Below are 13,464 nucleotides of genomic sequence, written 5' to 3' on the forward strand. Positions count from 1 at the left end.
TACCAGGGTCTCGGAACCGAGCCACGCTGCCGCGACATCACTAGTCCGGCCCGGTAACGAGTACCCCCCGGCCCTGGAGCTGGGCCTTTCGCATACAGATCTGAATAGACTAAACAAGGCGTTTGCAGTCTTTCTTTGGAGGGGCAAAAGACCAAGAATTAGTGCTGAAAGGATCAAATTGCCAATATTAGGGGTTACAATCTCGTGTGCCTGATGTGCCACATAATTGATTGGCTGAGGAAATCCAGCCAATATTCTGGTTTTATATTAGAATCGGAGGTCTGCACACCCTGGGACCCAGAGGCACTACTCCACACCTCTCTCACAATTATTCCATATAGAATCAAGCATTCAATGGTATATAGAAACACGGTGATGACATGGAAGGTGGTGAGAAAGAAATATGATCTGTCTTAGGGAATTTCCAAGTACCTAAACACATGGGGCTTTTCAGATTTCCGATTGGATAGGGCTCTTCACGGAATGGTGAGAAAAGGGAATAAAAGTAGTGGCAGACTTGTTTCATGAAACAGAAAACAGATGGCTAACTTTTAGAGAAGTGGTGGGAAGGTATGGGCTTTCTCCATTTCAGAATAGATAATATGCGCAAGTCAACATGGGAGTTATTCAGCTTCTCAGGGATGTCAAAAGGGAATAACTATCAAATGACATAGACTGGGTCATTATAAAAGATTTAGCAGAAATAAATATATAGGTGCTTTACAGAGACCTGAGAGAAGTTTTAGCACCACCCAGCTCAGTTAAGGTCACGGAATCCTGGGTCAGACAGTTGGGGGATGTGAAAGCGGGGGACAAGATACTGCAAGGGTGGATGCACATGAAAAAGGCGTTAATCAATGAAGGGTGGAGGGATACCCAATTCCAGCTTGTACATAGGGCCATATATGGTTTCCATGTGCCTGATAGACAAGGATAAATACAGTGCAGCATTGCCCCAAGTGCAAGATCTGTTCCATGGGATATGGCTATGTGTGGAGAGTCAGAAATTGTGGAGGGAGGTACGGGGACTAGTCGTGACTATTTGGGGGGTTGAACTGGAATTAGACCCGATGTTGTGGCTTTTCCATTACAAAGATGCGGGAGAGGAGAGAGACGAAGGGTCACGCAAGGTTACCATACCAAAACTATTTCATAGTATAGCCATGATACGCAAAAGGAGCTTACTGCACAAATGGTTAGAGGGCACTGCTCCATCCTTGGAGGAGGTAGTGGGCCAGGTTAAAGCTCTATTAAAATAGAAAAACTGGAGGCAGAAAAAAACAAAGATATACTGACTGAGAATTTCTTCAAGAAATGGAGAAAATTTATGCTGAAACAATACACAGAGTCAGACATAAAAGCAATAGTCTCGCCCTTCACATACATGGAATGGTACCTCTGGGAAGATATTCAGGGTACCCTGCAGGAATTGAAGGTTCATACACAGAGGGTGTAAACAACGGCACTAGTATTCATGGAAATCTCGTTAGTGTAACAAAGGAGAGGTTCTGGATGTAAACTTTATAGGCTGTTAAATAAAATTTGCAGTATGGAGTGGCAATGCAGTTTTAAGAGTTTGAAAACCCTCAAAAGCGGGGAATGTACGTTATATACATTATGTTGTCCATACTTCCTTTTTTGGGCATTGTCTGTGCGTGTAATTTGAAAACTGAAATAAAGTTTGTGTTTAAAAAAAAATAAACTCAAAAGAATGAACATACTTTACTCACAAAATGTTAATGATACTTGCTTTTTGATTGAAATATATGTAAAACGTAAAACATTCACGCCACAGTGATGTTTTATCATGAAAGTAGGGCGTTTAAGTAGACGCATGCAATGGTGATTTCCTCATCTCAAACAATTAATCGAAACAAAAGCCAACAACAGTGGTGGGTATACCCCCCAAAAAATGTAAATGTCTCTAACTTGTCATTAATCAATTACATCAATTACAGCTTGACAACAATGTCCCCTGCTGTTCACAATGTCTGCTGAGACATGGCATCCCACTCTTCTTGAAGGATGGCCCTCAGGTCATTGAGGTTCTGGAATACAGAGTTACGAGCCTGTAAATGGTGACTCAGCTGATCCCATTGGCTTTTTATGGGATTCAGGTCTGGAGAAAATGCAGTCCACTCCATTTGAGGTCCTCCAGTCTCCAACAGATGTTCTGTAATGATGCAGCCTTGATGAGCTGGAGCATTGTCATCCATGAAGATAAATTAGGCCTGTGTTGTTCATGCAAAGGCACAATGACTGCATTAATTATGTTATTCAAGTAGAAGAGGGTTGTCATTGTACTATTCATTGTTCTGTATTGACTAGACACACCTGCCCATGCTCTAAAGCTGGGTTCACACATAGCGACAGCGACAACGACGTCGCTGTTACGTCACCATTTTCTGTGACGCAACAGCGACCTAGTAAGTCGCTGTTATGATCGCTGCTTAGCTGTCAAACACAGCAGACGCAGCAGCGATCATAACGACACGCGTCGCTGTGGAAGCCATGCTGCACTTTGTAACTAAGGTGAGTATCGGGTAACCATTACGCGATATTTGCCTTGGTTGCCAGCGCACACGCTTAGCGCTGGCTCCCTGCTCTCCTAGCCAGGGTACACATCGGGTTAATTACCCGATGTGTACTCCGGCTCCGGCTTCGTATGCAGGGAGCCAGTGCTAAGCGGTGTGCTCTCACGCTGCCAGTGCCGGCTTCCTGCTCACGTAGCTGGAGTACACATCGGGTAATTAACCTGATGTGTACTCTGGCTAGGAGTGCAGGGAGCAGGGAGCCGGCACTGGCAGCGTGAGAGCGGCGGTGCTAGTAACTAAGGTAAATATTAGGTAACCAAGGAAAGGGCTTCTTGGTTACCCGATGTTTACCGTGGTTACAGCTTACCGCAGGCTGCCAGAAGCCGGCTCCTGCTCCTCTTCTCACTTCAGTTCGTCGCTCTCTTGCTGTCACACACAGCGATGTGTGCTTCACAGCGGCAGAGCAACGAGCAAAAAATGAAGCAGGACATTCAGCAACGAGCGGTGACCTCACAGCAGGGGCCAGCTCGTTGCTGGATGTCACACACAGCGACAGCAACGGGACGCCGCTGTCACGTCACAGAAAATGGTGAGGTAGCAGCGACGTCGTTGTCGCTGTGTGTGACACCACCTTAACACCACCACTACCAAAGGCTCATCTAGTGACAACAGTGGCTGATGCATAGCACTCTCCTTGATGTCTCCAATATCATTGGCGACCATTATTTCGGCTCAGCGTGATCCAATTTTCATCAGTGAAAAGCACTGAGGCCCACTGGTCCCTCTTCCAGCATGATAATGATGCCTGTGTCTTGTTGTGTGGTCAGGTACCTTTGCAGGTCATTTAGCAGGCAGACCACGCTGATGTTTTGAATGGTCTTTCTGCCCTTAAATGTGCATGGAGTTGTGTGGCATTTATCATCCGTCCAAAAGGACGTCCACCTCTATGCCTTTCTCTGGTTCTTCCAGTCTCTCTGTATCTCTGTTTCAACTTGCTGATGACACTCTGTGACACTCTAAACTCAGTAACCACTTCTGTCTGAGAACATCCTGCTTGAAGTCTCACAATGGCAAAATACTGTTGATCAATTGTTATCTGTTGTCTTGGTCTCATGATGTCAAAAAGTGAACAGCATGATGAGGAGGACTGTTTAAATGCCAATTTTAACCACGTAATTTATTGGGCGATTCATGGATCTGTGACGCTCTGGACTAGCCAGTTAGTCACAAACATAACATCACACACACACCCTCCCCTGGACAGTTAACAACAGTCAAACAAAATCCTTGTTGCCTCCTCCAGGGTCTGATGTCCACACCAGGTGGGGCGGAGCCGGGCGGTTGGCCCCACCCACCGAGGAGATCACAGGCCTGGAGGCGGGAAAAAGCAGTTTGTTCAGTTAGTGGAGTTTTGGAGTTCAAGTGCAGTGGAGTGGAGAAGTGGAGTAGAGAAACTGTTAGTGTCTGGGTAGGAGCCCAGGCACTGTCAGCAAGATCGGCAGATGGTGGTGGCCGTCTGCAACAGGTGGTGCAAGTCAGCGGAACCGTAGGACCGGGGACAGGCGATGGCCCGCTGGTACCGAGCCGGGGAGCAGATCTGCACCAAGCACAAAGGCAGGGCCATCAGGCCCCGACCAGGCTGGGAGCCGCCGACAACGGTCAAATCCGATAGTGACCGGAACCCCAGGGGTTCCCTAACACCCAAGACCCTACAGAAGGCAACCGTCCACACAGTGAGGATAAAAAGCCACCGCCATAGGCTAGAAATCCAAGGGCCAGCGCCTGCGGGCAAAACGGGCTCCTTCGGTACATACACGCCGGGGAGCGGACTACCAGTGGGAAACCATCGGAGTCAATTCATACACAGCGGTGCAGGGAAAGACAGCCACCATCAACCTGTCCGGGGAGAGCAAAGACACTGCAGCCGGCTGCGGGACCCGTCCATCCAGCCGTTTGGTTTACCAGAGACTCTGTGAATTTGTGCGAGTACAACAGTGCTATCCGGCACCGCGCCGCGCCGCTTCCGCAACCCTGCACCCCAGCTTCCTACCTCCCCGTACCACCACCGGGCCCCGGGATCACCAACCCCTACCCACGGAGGGGGAACCAACATCCTAGCTGCTCCCTGCCATCGCTCCCGGGATCCCCGTCACCAGCAGCGGAGGTGCCCATTATCACCACGACTCGTGGGTGGCGTCACGAACTATCTCCCCAAACCAACCACCCCCTTTTCACTCGTGGGCGAGGAGCGCTGCTCAAGTCCCCGGATCCGGCCCACCGCTCGAGCCACCGAGCAGCAGCAGCCCGGGAGCCGAGCATAGCGAGCGCGGCCCCTCCGCCCGCGACAAATCAAACACCTTCTGTGAATTTTGCCATTAAGCTTCTTGTTGGAGAACAGCAATTTGGGTAAAAAGTAATGAAATATTGAGCAGTTGGACATGTGCATTCAAAAGTTTAGAGAAGGTCACATTAAGTTCAGCTGAAAAGATTAACGTGCATTTTAGAATAATTCTTTAGAATCATCATTTTTACACTACAATGCATCTATTTAGCACTTTTTCAGGTGGGTTATGGAGCAAATCTGCCTAAAAAGATGTTGTGTGTACATACCTAAAAGGCCCCTTTACACACTGAGACTTTCTAGCGATCCCACCAGCGATCTCGACCTGGCTGGGATCGCTGGAAAGTCTCTAACAGTCACTGGTGAGGTGTCAAACAGGCAGATCTGGCAAACGACGCAGCAGCGATACGGACCTGCAGAACGACCTTGCTGGAAAGGGAACGCTAGCACGCCTATGGGCTGGGTCGCTAACTATGTCGTTGTAACGGTGTCAAACACACCGATACATGCTGCGCAGTGGGAAACAAAGGACCAAAGAATCGTCCTGAATGACTTGTAGCGATCAGCGACCTCACAGCGGGGGCCAGGTTGCTGATGTGTGTCACACACTGCAATGTCGCTGGGGAGGTCGCTATTACGTCACAAAACCGGTGAAGTTACAGCGATATAGCTAGCAATGTTGCAGTGTGTAAAGGGGCCTCTAGTCTGACTTACCAGTTGGGGGCGTGACAACTTAAACGTCCTAGAGCAGCATAAACATCAAATACGGACCTGGTCATATCCTTTAGGCCCCGTCACACTAAGCAACATCGCTAGCAACATCGCTGCTAACGAACAACTTTTGTGACGTTGCTAGCGATGTTGCTGTGTGTGACATCCAGCAACAACCTGGCCCCTGCTGTGAGGTCGTTGGTTGTTGCTGAATGTCCTGGGCCATTTTTTAGTTGTTGCTGTCCCGCTGTGAAGCACAGATCGCTGTGTGTGACAGCGAGACAGCAACAACTAAATGTGCAGGCAGCAGGAGCCGGCTTCTGCGGAGGCTGGTAACCACAGTAAACATCAGGTAACCAAGAAGCCCTGTCCTTGGTTACCCGATATTTACCTTTGTTACCAGCCTCCGCCGCTCTCACTGCCTGTGCTGCCGGCTCCTGCTCTGTGCACATTTAGCTGCAGCACACATCGGGTAATTAACCCGATGTGTGCTGTAACTAGGAGAGCAGGGAGCCAGCGCTCAGTGTGCGCTGCTCCCTGTTCTCTGCACGTGTAGCTCCGTGCGCTGGTAACCAAGGTAAATATCGTGTTGGTTACCCGATATTTACCTCAGTTACCAAGCGCAGCATCTTCCACGCGGCGCTGGGGGCTGGTCACTGGTTGCTGGTGAGCTCACCAGCAACTCATGTAGCCACGCTCCAGCGATCCCTGCCAGGTCAGGTTGCTGGTGGGTTCGCTGGAGCGTCGCAGTGTGACATCTCACCAGCAACCTCCTAGCAACTTGCCAGCGATCCCTATCGTTGTTGGGATCGCTGGTAAGTTGCTTAGTGTGACTGGACCTTTTGTGCATCCTGTAAAAACAACTACTGTAACCGGAATGAACAAAACCTTAGACAAGTACAATTTTAGTTTTATGTTTTCAAGAGTATAGTTTACCAAATACAGATCCTGTGTTGTAACCACTATATACTGTACGAGCTATCTGTTACTTCATAACTCTGTAGATTACATGGATATTACAGATTGTTCAGCTGTAAGCAAATTAAAAATTCAGTAGGATAAAAATGACTAACTAGTAAAACTAAAGAGTACATTTTACTTTGCAGTTTTATTTTACATTTGTTTTGTGAAAAATTAATGTTATATAATTGAAACAAAAAAAATGTGAACAATTTAGAAAATGCACAGATGCAAATTACCATAGTGCATTTAAATATTCACCTTATACACCATATAACATAGCACATGCAAGACATATAGCACACATAACACAACACACCTAACACAGCAAACATAATAAAGTACATATAGTATGATGCATGCTATAGCATGTTTAATATACTACATGCAACACAATGCACATTACAGAACATGAAATATTGCATAAGTAGTAGAACAAATCTATAACATATACTATAATACAGATAATATTGCAACTACAGCCTGGGTTATAAAAAATGGTCCTAATAACACAGTGCACATAACACCTGTACACATATTAAAGACAACCTGTCATCACGATTATACATGTTAAAATAAAGGTATGGCCATATTGGCACTGTTCTACTGATTTATGAAATATTGTCAGTGATGAAATCCTCAGCCTGGTTGTTGTTTAATCATCATTAGAAGTTTTGATTTTCTAAGCTTTCGGTGCATTGGAGCAGGACTGTGTGCAGGGACCATGGGTAGGGTCTTCCCCAGCTATGCCCCAACCCTTCCATTGCCTGTGGTGTCTGTATCTTGTATCTTCTGACTGGTTTAAATGTTGTGCCAGTGCTGATTTAGCCAGGAGGCACTTGCATAGATTGATCTCCCTGGCAGTCTTCAGGAAGATGGCTCCAATGATGGCACATGCCGAGATCTCAATCTGCGTACTGAAGACTATCGGCAGGTTAACCTGCACATGCGTCTCCACCGCCACCATTTTACTAAGATTTGTCACAATATCAACCTGATTAAGTTTCACCCATATTAAGGACAGCACCAGTAGAAAATATAAAACAGGAAGATGATACAGACACCAGAGGTAGTGGAGGGGCCAGAGCAGAGCCAAAGATCCAACCCACAGTCCCGTCCCAAAGTACCGAAAGCTTAGACAACCAAAACGTCTAATGATTTAATAAAAAAACAACCCGCTGATTTCTTCACTGGAGGTATCTATGAAATCGGTGTCATAACAGCAATATTATGGCCATGACTTTTTTTTAACATTCAAAATCCTGATGACAGGTTCTTTTTAATGTAGTAATATTGCATAAAAACATAACAGATATATAACTATATTCACATCTGTGCAGAATGCTCTCTTGGAATCCTCCATGGCAGATTCAATCACATTTCAGGGCTGAATGCACCACTATTATTCTAGTAATAACAACAAATAACTTGGCGGAACCTAAAGGACTCCTTTGTAAGTCAGCAAAGTCTATTGATATGGGGAGATAAGGTATGCACACCAGTGACTATGTAAGGGGAATACATGGAATAGCAGAAACTGCTGTGTGAATACTGACTTGAAAAATCCAATAGCTATATGTAAGAGTGAAAATGTGAAAAATGGAATCTGCATTACTGCCATGAACATATGAATCAAGAGAAATTTAGCTACTGAATTGATCAATGCAATAGAGCCCCAACACTACGCCAAAGTATTTCTCTACGTTGGGGTCCCTAGCTTGTGTGTGTCCTCTCATGCAGTTAAAAAACTTACCGTGTATGGGAAGCTGAGACCCAGGCTATTTATGCGTATGATATGGATTGGCAATAGGTGTGGTTGGGGAGGGTTCCCAAACGAAAAACAACTAACACATAAGGAATAACGTTTGGAACACCATTCTAAGTCTGAACTGGGTGCAAAAACCTAAAAAAACATCACTATGGGGAGATAAGGTATGCACACCAGTGACTATGTAAGGGGAATACATGGAATAGCAGAAACTGCTGTGTGAATACTGACTTGAAAAATCCAATAGCTATATGTAAGAGTGAAAATGTGAAAAATGGAATCTGCATTACTGCCATGAACATATGAATCAAGAGAAATTTAGCTACTGAATTGATCAATGCAATAGAGCCCCAACACTACGCCAAAGTATTTCTCTACGTTGGGGTCCCTAGCTTGTGTGTGTCCTCTCATGCAGTTAAAAAACTTACCGTGTATGGGAAGCTGAGACCCAGGCTATTTATGCGTATGATATGGATTGGCAATAGGTGTGCTATTCCATGTATTCCCCTTACATAGTCACTGGTGTGCATACCTTATCTCCCCATAGTGATGTTTTTTTAGGTTTTTGCACCCAGTTCAGACTTATAATGGTGTTCCAAACGTTATTCCTTATGTGTTAGTTGTTTTTCGTTTGGGAACCCTCCCCAACCACACCTATTGCCAATCCATATCATACGCATAAATAGCCTGGGTCTCAGCTTCCCATACACGGTAAGTTTTTTAACTGCATGAGAGGACACACACAAGCTAGGGACCCCAACGTAGAGAAATACTTTGGCGTAGTGTTGGGGCTCTATTGCATTGATCAATTCAGTAGCTAAATTTCTCTTGATTCATATGTTCATGGCAGTAATGCAGATTCCATTTTTCACATTTTCACTCTTACATATAGCTATTGGATTTTTCAAGTCAGTATTCACACAGCAGTTTCTGCTATTCCATGTATTCCCCTTACATAGTCACTGGTGTGCATACCTTATCTCCCCATAGTGATGTTTTTTTAGGTTTTTGCACCCAGTTCAGACTTAGAATGGTGTTCCAAACGTTATTCCTTATGTGTTAGTTGTTTTTCGTTTGGGAACCCTCCCCAACCACACCTATTGCCAATCCATATCATACGCATAAATAGCCTGGGTCTCAGCTTCCCATACACGGTAAGTTTTTTAACTGCATGAGAGGACACACACAAGCTAGGGACCCCAACGTAGAGAAATACTTTGGCGTAGTGTTGGGGCTCTATTGCATTGATCAATTCAGTAGCTAAATTTCTCTTGATTCATATGTTCATGGCAGTAATGCAGATTCCATTTTTCACATTTTCACTCTTACATATAGCTATTGGATTTTTCAAGTCAGTATTCACACAGCAGTTTCTGCTATTCCATGTATTCCCCTTACATAGTCACTGGTGTGCATACCTTATCTCCCCATAGTGATGTTTTTTTAGGTTTTTGCACCCAGTTCAGACTTAGAATGGTGTTCCAAACGTTATTCCTTATGTGTTAGTTGTTTTTCGTTTGGGAACCCTCCCCAACCACACCTATTGCCAATCCATATCATACGCATAAATAGCCTGGGTCTCAGCTTCCCATACACGGTAAGTTTTTTAACTGCATGAGAGGACACACACAAGCTAGGGACCCCAACGTAGAGAAATACTTTGGCGTAGTGTTGGGGCTCTATTGCATTGATCAATTCAGTAGCTAAATTTCTCTTGATTCATATGTTCATGGCAGTAATGCAGATTCCATTTTTCACATTTTCACTCTTACATATAGCTATTGGATTTTTCAAGTCAGTATTCACACAGCAGTTTCTGCTATTCCATGTATTCCCCTTACATAGTCACTGGTGTGCATACCTTATCTCCCCATAGTGATTTTTTTTAGGTTTTTGCACCCAGTTCAGACTTAGAATGGTGTTCCAAACGTTATTCCTTATGAGCAAAGTCTATTGAGGCAGGAGGTATCTGCCATCCAATGTATCTGCCTATATGTTGTGGCTTCAGATATGAACAGGAATGTCAATGCAAGTGTGTACAGATAGAGCAGGCGCACAGTAGTGACGTCATAATGCAGCACTGGCACCGGGCCCCCCTGACACACGGACCCCATAGCGGTCACATGGCTTGCTGCCATTAGTGGTATGCCCTCCCAGCCAACTGTGTGTGGGCCCCCCCGGTGGTCCATGGCCCGGCACTTGCCCGAGTTTGCCAGGTGCTGACGCCTTGTGTACAGAGACAAACACAGAATAATGCAGGACACGTAACATAGCAGCTCCAAATGTAGGGTATGTAACATAAAACACATAATAATGCACATAAAAAACTAACATGCAAAGCAATAATAGAAAGGTTCTTCTTGCTGCCTGTACTTACTTGGTATTTTTTTTGCTCTCTTTCAGGATGGATTTATTGACTTTTTGGAATTTATTGCTGCAATAAACCTGGTTTTACGAGGAAAAATTGATCAAAAATTAAAGTGGTATTTTAAACTATATGATGCAGATGGAAATGGTGCAATTGACCGAAAAGAATTGCTAAGTATACTAACGGTAAGGAAAAGTGAGTTTCTCTCTCGGGATTGAAGACTGTTTATAGACGTAAATGTACATTATTTTTAGTTATCACTCATCTTTACTTTGTCTGTTAAAGTTTCTATCCAATGTTTTATATGACCCAAGTGAAAGATACATTTTTGTGGCATGATTCAGACGTGGTATAAGAATTCAACAGGGAATAATGAGGCCAAAGAAAGTTCAGCTTACATTAGTGCAGTCACTGAAGCTTTGGTTTCTGGCAATTTTTTTATGAGAAAAGAATTATGTATGGCATAAATGTTATACCTTCTTAGGTCCAGTTTTGTGATAATAGAAAAAGTGAAAGGTTAAATGTGTAAAAGAGGGAAAGAGAGAATGTAAGACATAATCGAAGTGGAAACAACCATTTCTGTGTGTTCAAGAGGATTTCCCGACCTGCTTCATTTCTGGGCATTTTCCTCTGCATTGTGCTGTCAGTCCCTTCGAAATACAGTGCATCTCTAGGGGGGAAAATGCAGCGTAACAGCACAATGCAGGGTTCTCAGAAAAGGTGTTCAAAAAACATATAATTCTTATGCTGTGGATATTCTAAAACAGATATTAAAAGAAAGCAGACAGATCGTTTTTAAATCACTTCTCATGATAAGTCGAGATCCCGCAAAAGAATCCAGCTGGACACCATTTTCCTGGATTTGGGCAAATCAAATGATGAAAAATGAATGTCAAGAACAAATAAAACAGTTATATTGTGTTTTTCTCACAATGGACTCACAAAGTGCAACAAATTTCTTTTGTTCCGAATCAATTTGCTATTCTCTGATGATGACACACTGAAATCTAAATATTGAAATAATATAGACGCCAAAGATGCAACAAATAGAGATGAGCGAGTACCGTAATATTTGTAATTGCTATATTCGTATTGAGTACTTTGTAATATTTGTGTATTCATTGCAAATAGCGAGTACAATGCAAGTTAATGGGAAATGCGAGTAATTTTCTGCTAGACACAACAGAGAGGTCTGGGGTCTAAGGAAAAGGCTGAAATGGATGGGAGAGTGATGAAACTGAATGGGGAGAGCCTGGAGAAAATGTGACTCGCCCACCCCAGGGCTTTGGGTGACCCGGTGTCAGGCCGGACTAGTCCCGGGTAGTCAGCGGTGGCGGGGCCCGACTCTGTGACCCTGGCGGGGTCAATTAATATGGCGGCTGTGGGGGTGATGATCAATAATAAAGTTTGTGGAAATATATATTCGTGACGCCACCTGTCGATTGCGGCTATGGAGCCGCCGCTGCTGGATGGGGTCTCCGGGGCTGATTTAATGGTAGCTATGGTGGTTCTGCCCCCCCCACAGGTGGAGCGGTACCCCGGGACAACCGTTGGTGCTTGTAAGAGTCTATGATGGTTTTGTGAATGATGCGGTGCAGGGCGGAATAAAGGAAGTGACACCAGAGGTTGCAGTTTCAGATGTTTACTCACTGTGTTCTTTAACACGGCAGCTGTCCGGTTGCCCATGATATGCTGGGATCCACTGTCCAGTGCCTCCGCCGATCCCAGGTAATTCTTAGGGTTAATACCGGTACACCACTTTTATGTCTCTTTCCTTGGCTGGCTTCACAGCCTTGACTTTGATAGATGAACTTGTCTTGGCCTCTACCATAGAATCTGGTCAAGGGGGCTTGCCTGACTGGAATCTTGCCTTCTTCCCAGGGGATCTACGGCAGGTTGTGGCCCTGGGCGCTTGCAGCCACCCCAGGCCTTCGGTGTTACTTTATGAGGAAATGTCTTTCTTCCCTCTGTCTGGGGACCTTCCCCGAATGCAGCCAGATCCCTCCACTCGATCTTCCTGTGGAACAGGCCACGAGCCAATATGCCCTTCCGTGGCCCTGGAATCCTTTCTTGCCTTCTTCAGATGTCACCTGGGCCTAACTAGACCCCAGGATCTCCACTAGGAACTTCTTGCTGTCACTTTCTCTCCTTCACTCTCCTGAGGTAACTACCTCCCTCTCCTTCTCCCTCTCACAGACTGCTCTTCTACCAGACTGACTGAACTTGAACTTCCTGGTTCCCTTGTCTACTCACACTTTCTGACTCCTCCCACACACCCACTGGCTGGGCCCCACCCACACTATTGGGGACCAGGAATGGGACTTACGGCCCCTGGAATACATCTGTGGGGGTTGCTGCCACTATTCCTGACCCAGTGTATGCCTACCAATTGGTGTGTGTGTCGCGGGCGGGGAGGAGGGTGTCAGCACACCGCGCTCACCCCTTCTGCTCGGGTCCGGCAGCTGCTCCTGGTGGCTCGAGCTGTGGGCCGGATCCCGGGGTTTCTCGAGCGACACTCCTCGCCCGTGAGTGAAAGGGGGTTGTTGGGTGTGGGGATTGTTATAGTTCGTGACGCCACCCACGGTTGTGGTGATTGCACCACCGCTGCTCAGTGTGGGGGTCCCGGGGATGGTGATGCGGAGCAGCCAGGTGTTGTGTTGCCCCTCCGTGGGTAGGGGTTGGTGATCCCGGGGCCCGGTGATGAGATGTGAAGTGTAGGGCCTGGAGGGCGCAGGGACGCGGGGGCAGCGCTGTGCCTTGCGGCACTATGGTACTCACTCAG

The 13,464-nt window shown here is 45.8% G+C and overlaps 1 protein-coding gene across 1 annotated transcript in view; it reads left to right on the forward strand.

Moving 5' to 3' along the window:
- The window catches only part of GUCA1C (guanylate cyclase activator 1C), a 243,505-nt gene that overhangs the window by 115,426 nt on the left and 114,615 nt on the right, over positions 1-13,464 (forward strand). The window contains exon 2 of the mRNA XM_075333828.1: positions 10,718-10,867. Within this exon, the coding sequence (XP_075189943.1) occupies positions 10,718-10,867 (150 nt within the window). The remainder of the gene's footprint in view (positions 1-10,717; positions 10,868-13,464) is intronic.

The sequence above is a fragment of the Anomaloglossus baeobatrachus genome, chromosome 2, assembly GCF_048569485.1.
Source record: "Anomaloglossus baeobatrachus isolate aAnoBae1 chromosome 2, aAnoBae1.hap1, whole genome shotgun sequence".
Taxonomy (NCBI): domain Eukaryota; kingdom Metazoa; phylum Chordata; class Amphibia; order Anura; family Aromobatidae; genus Anomaloglossus; species Anomaloglossus baeobatrachus.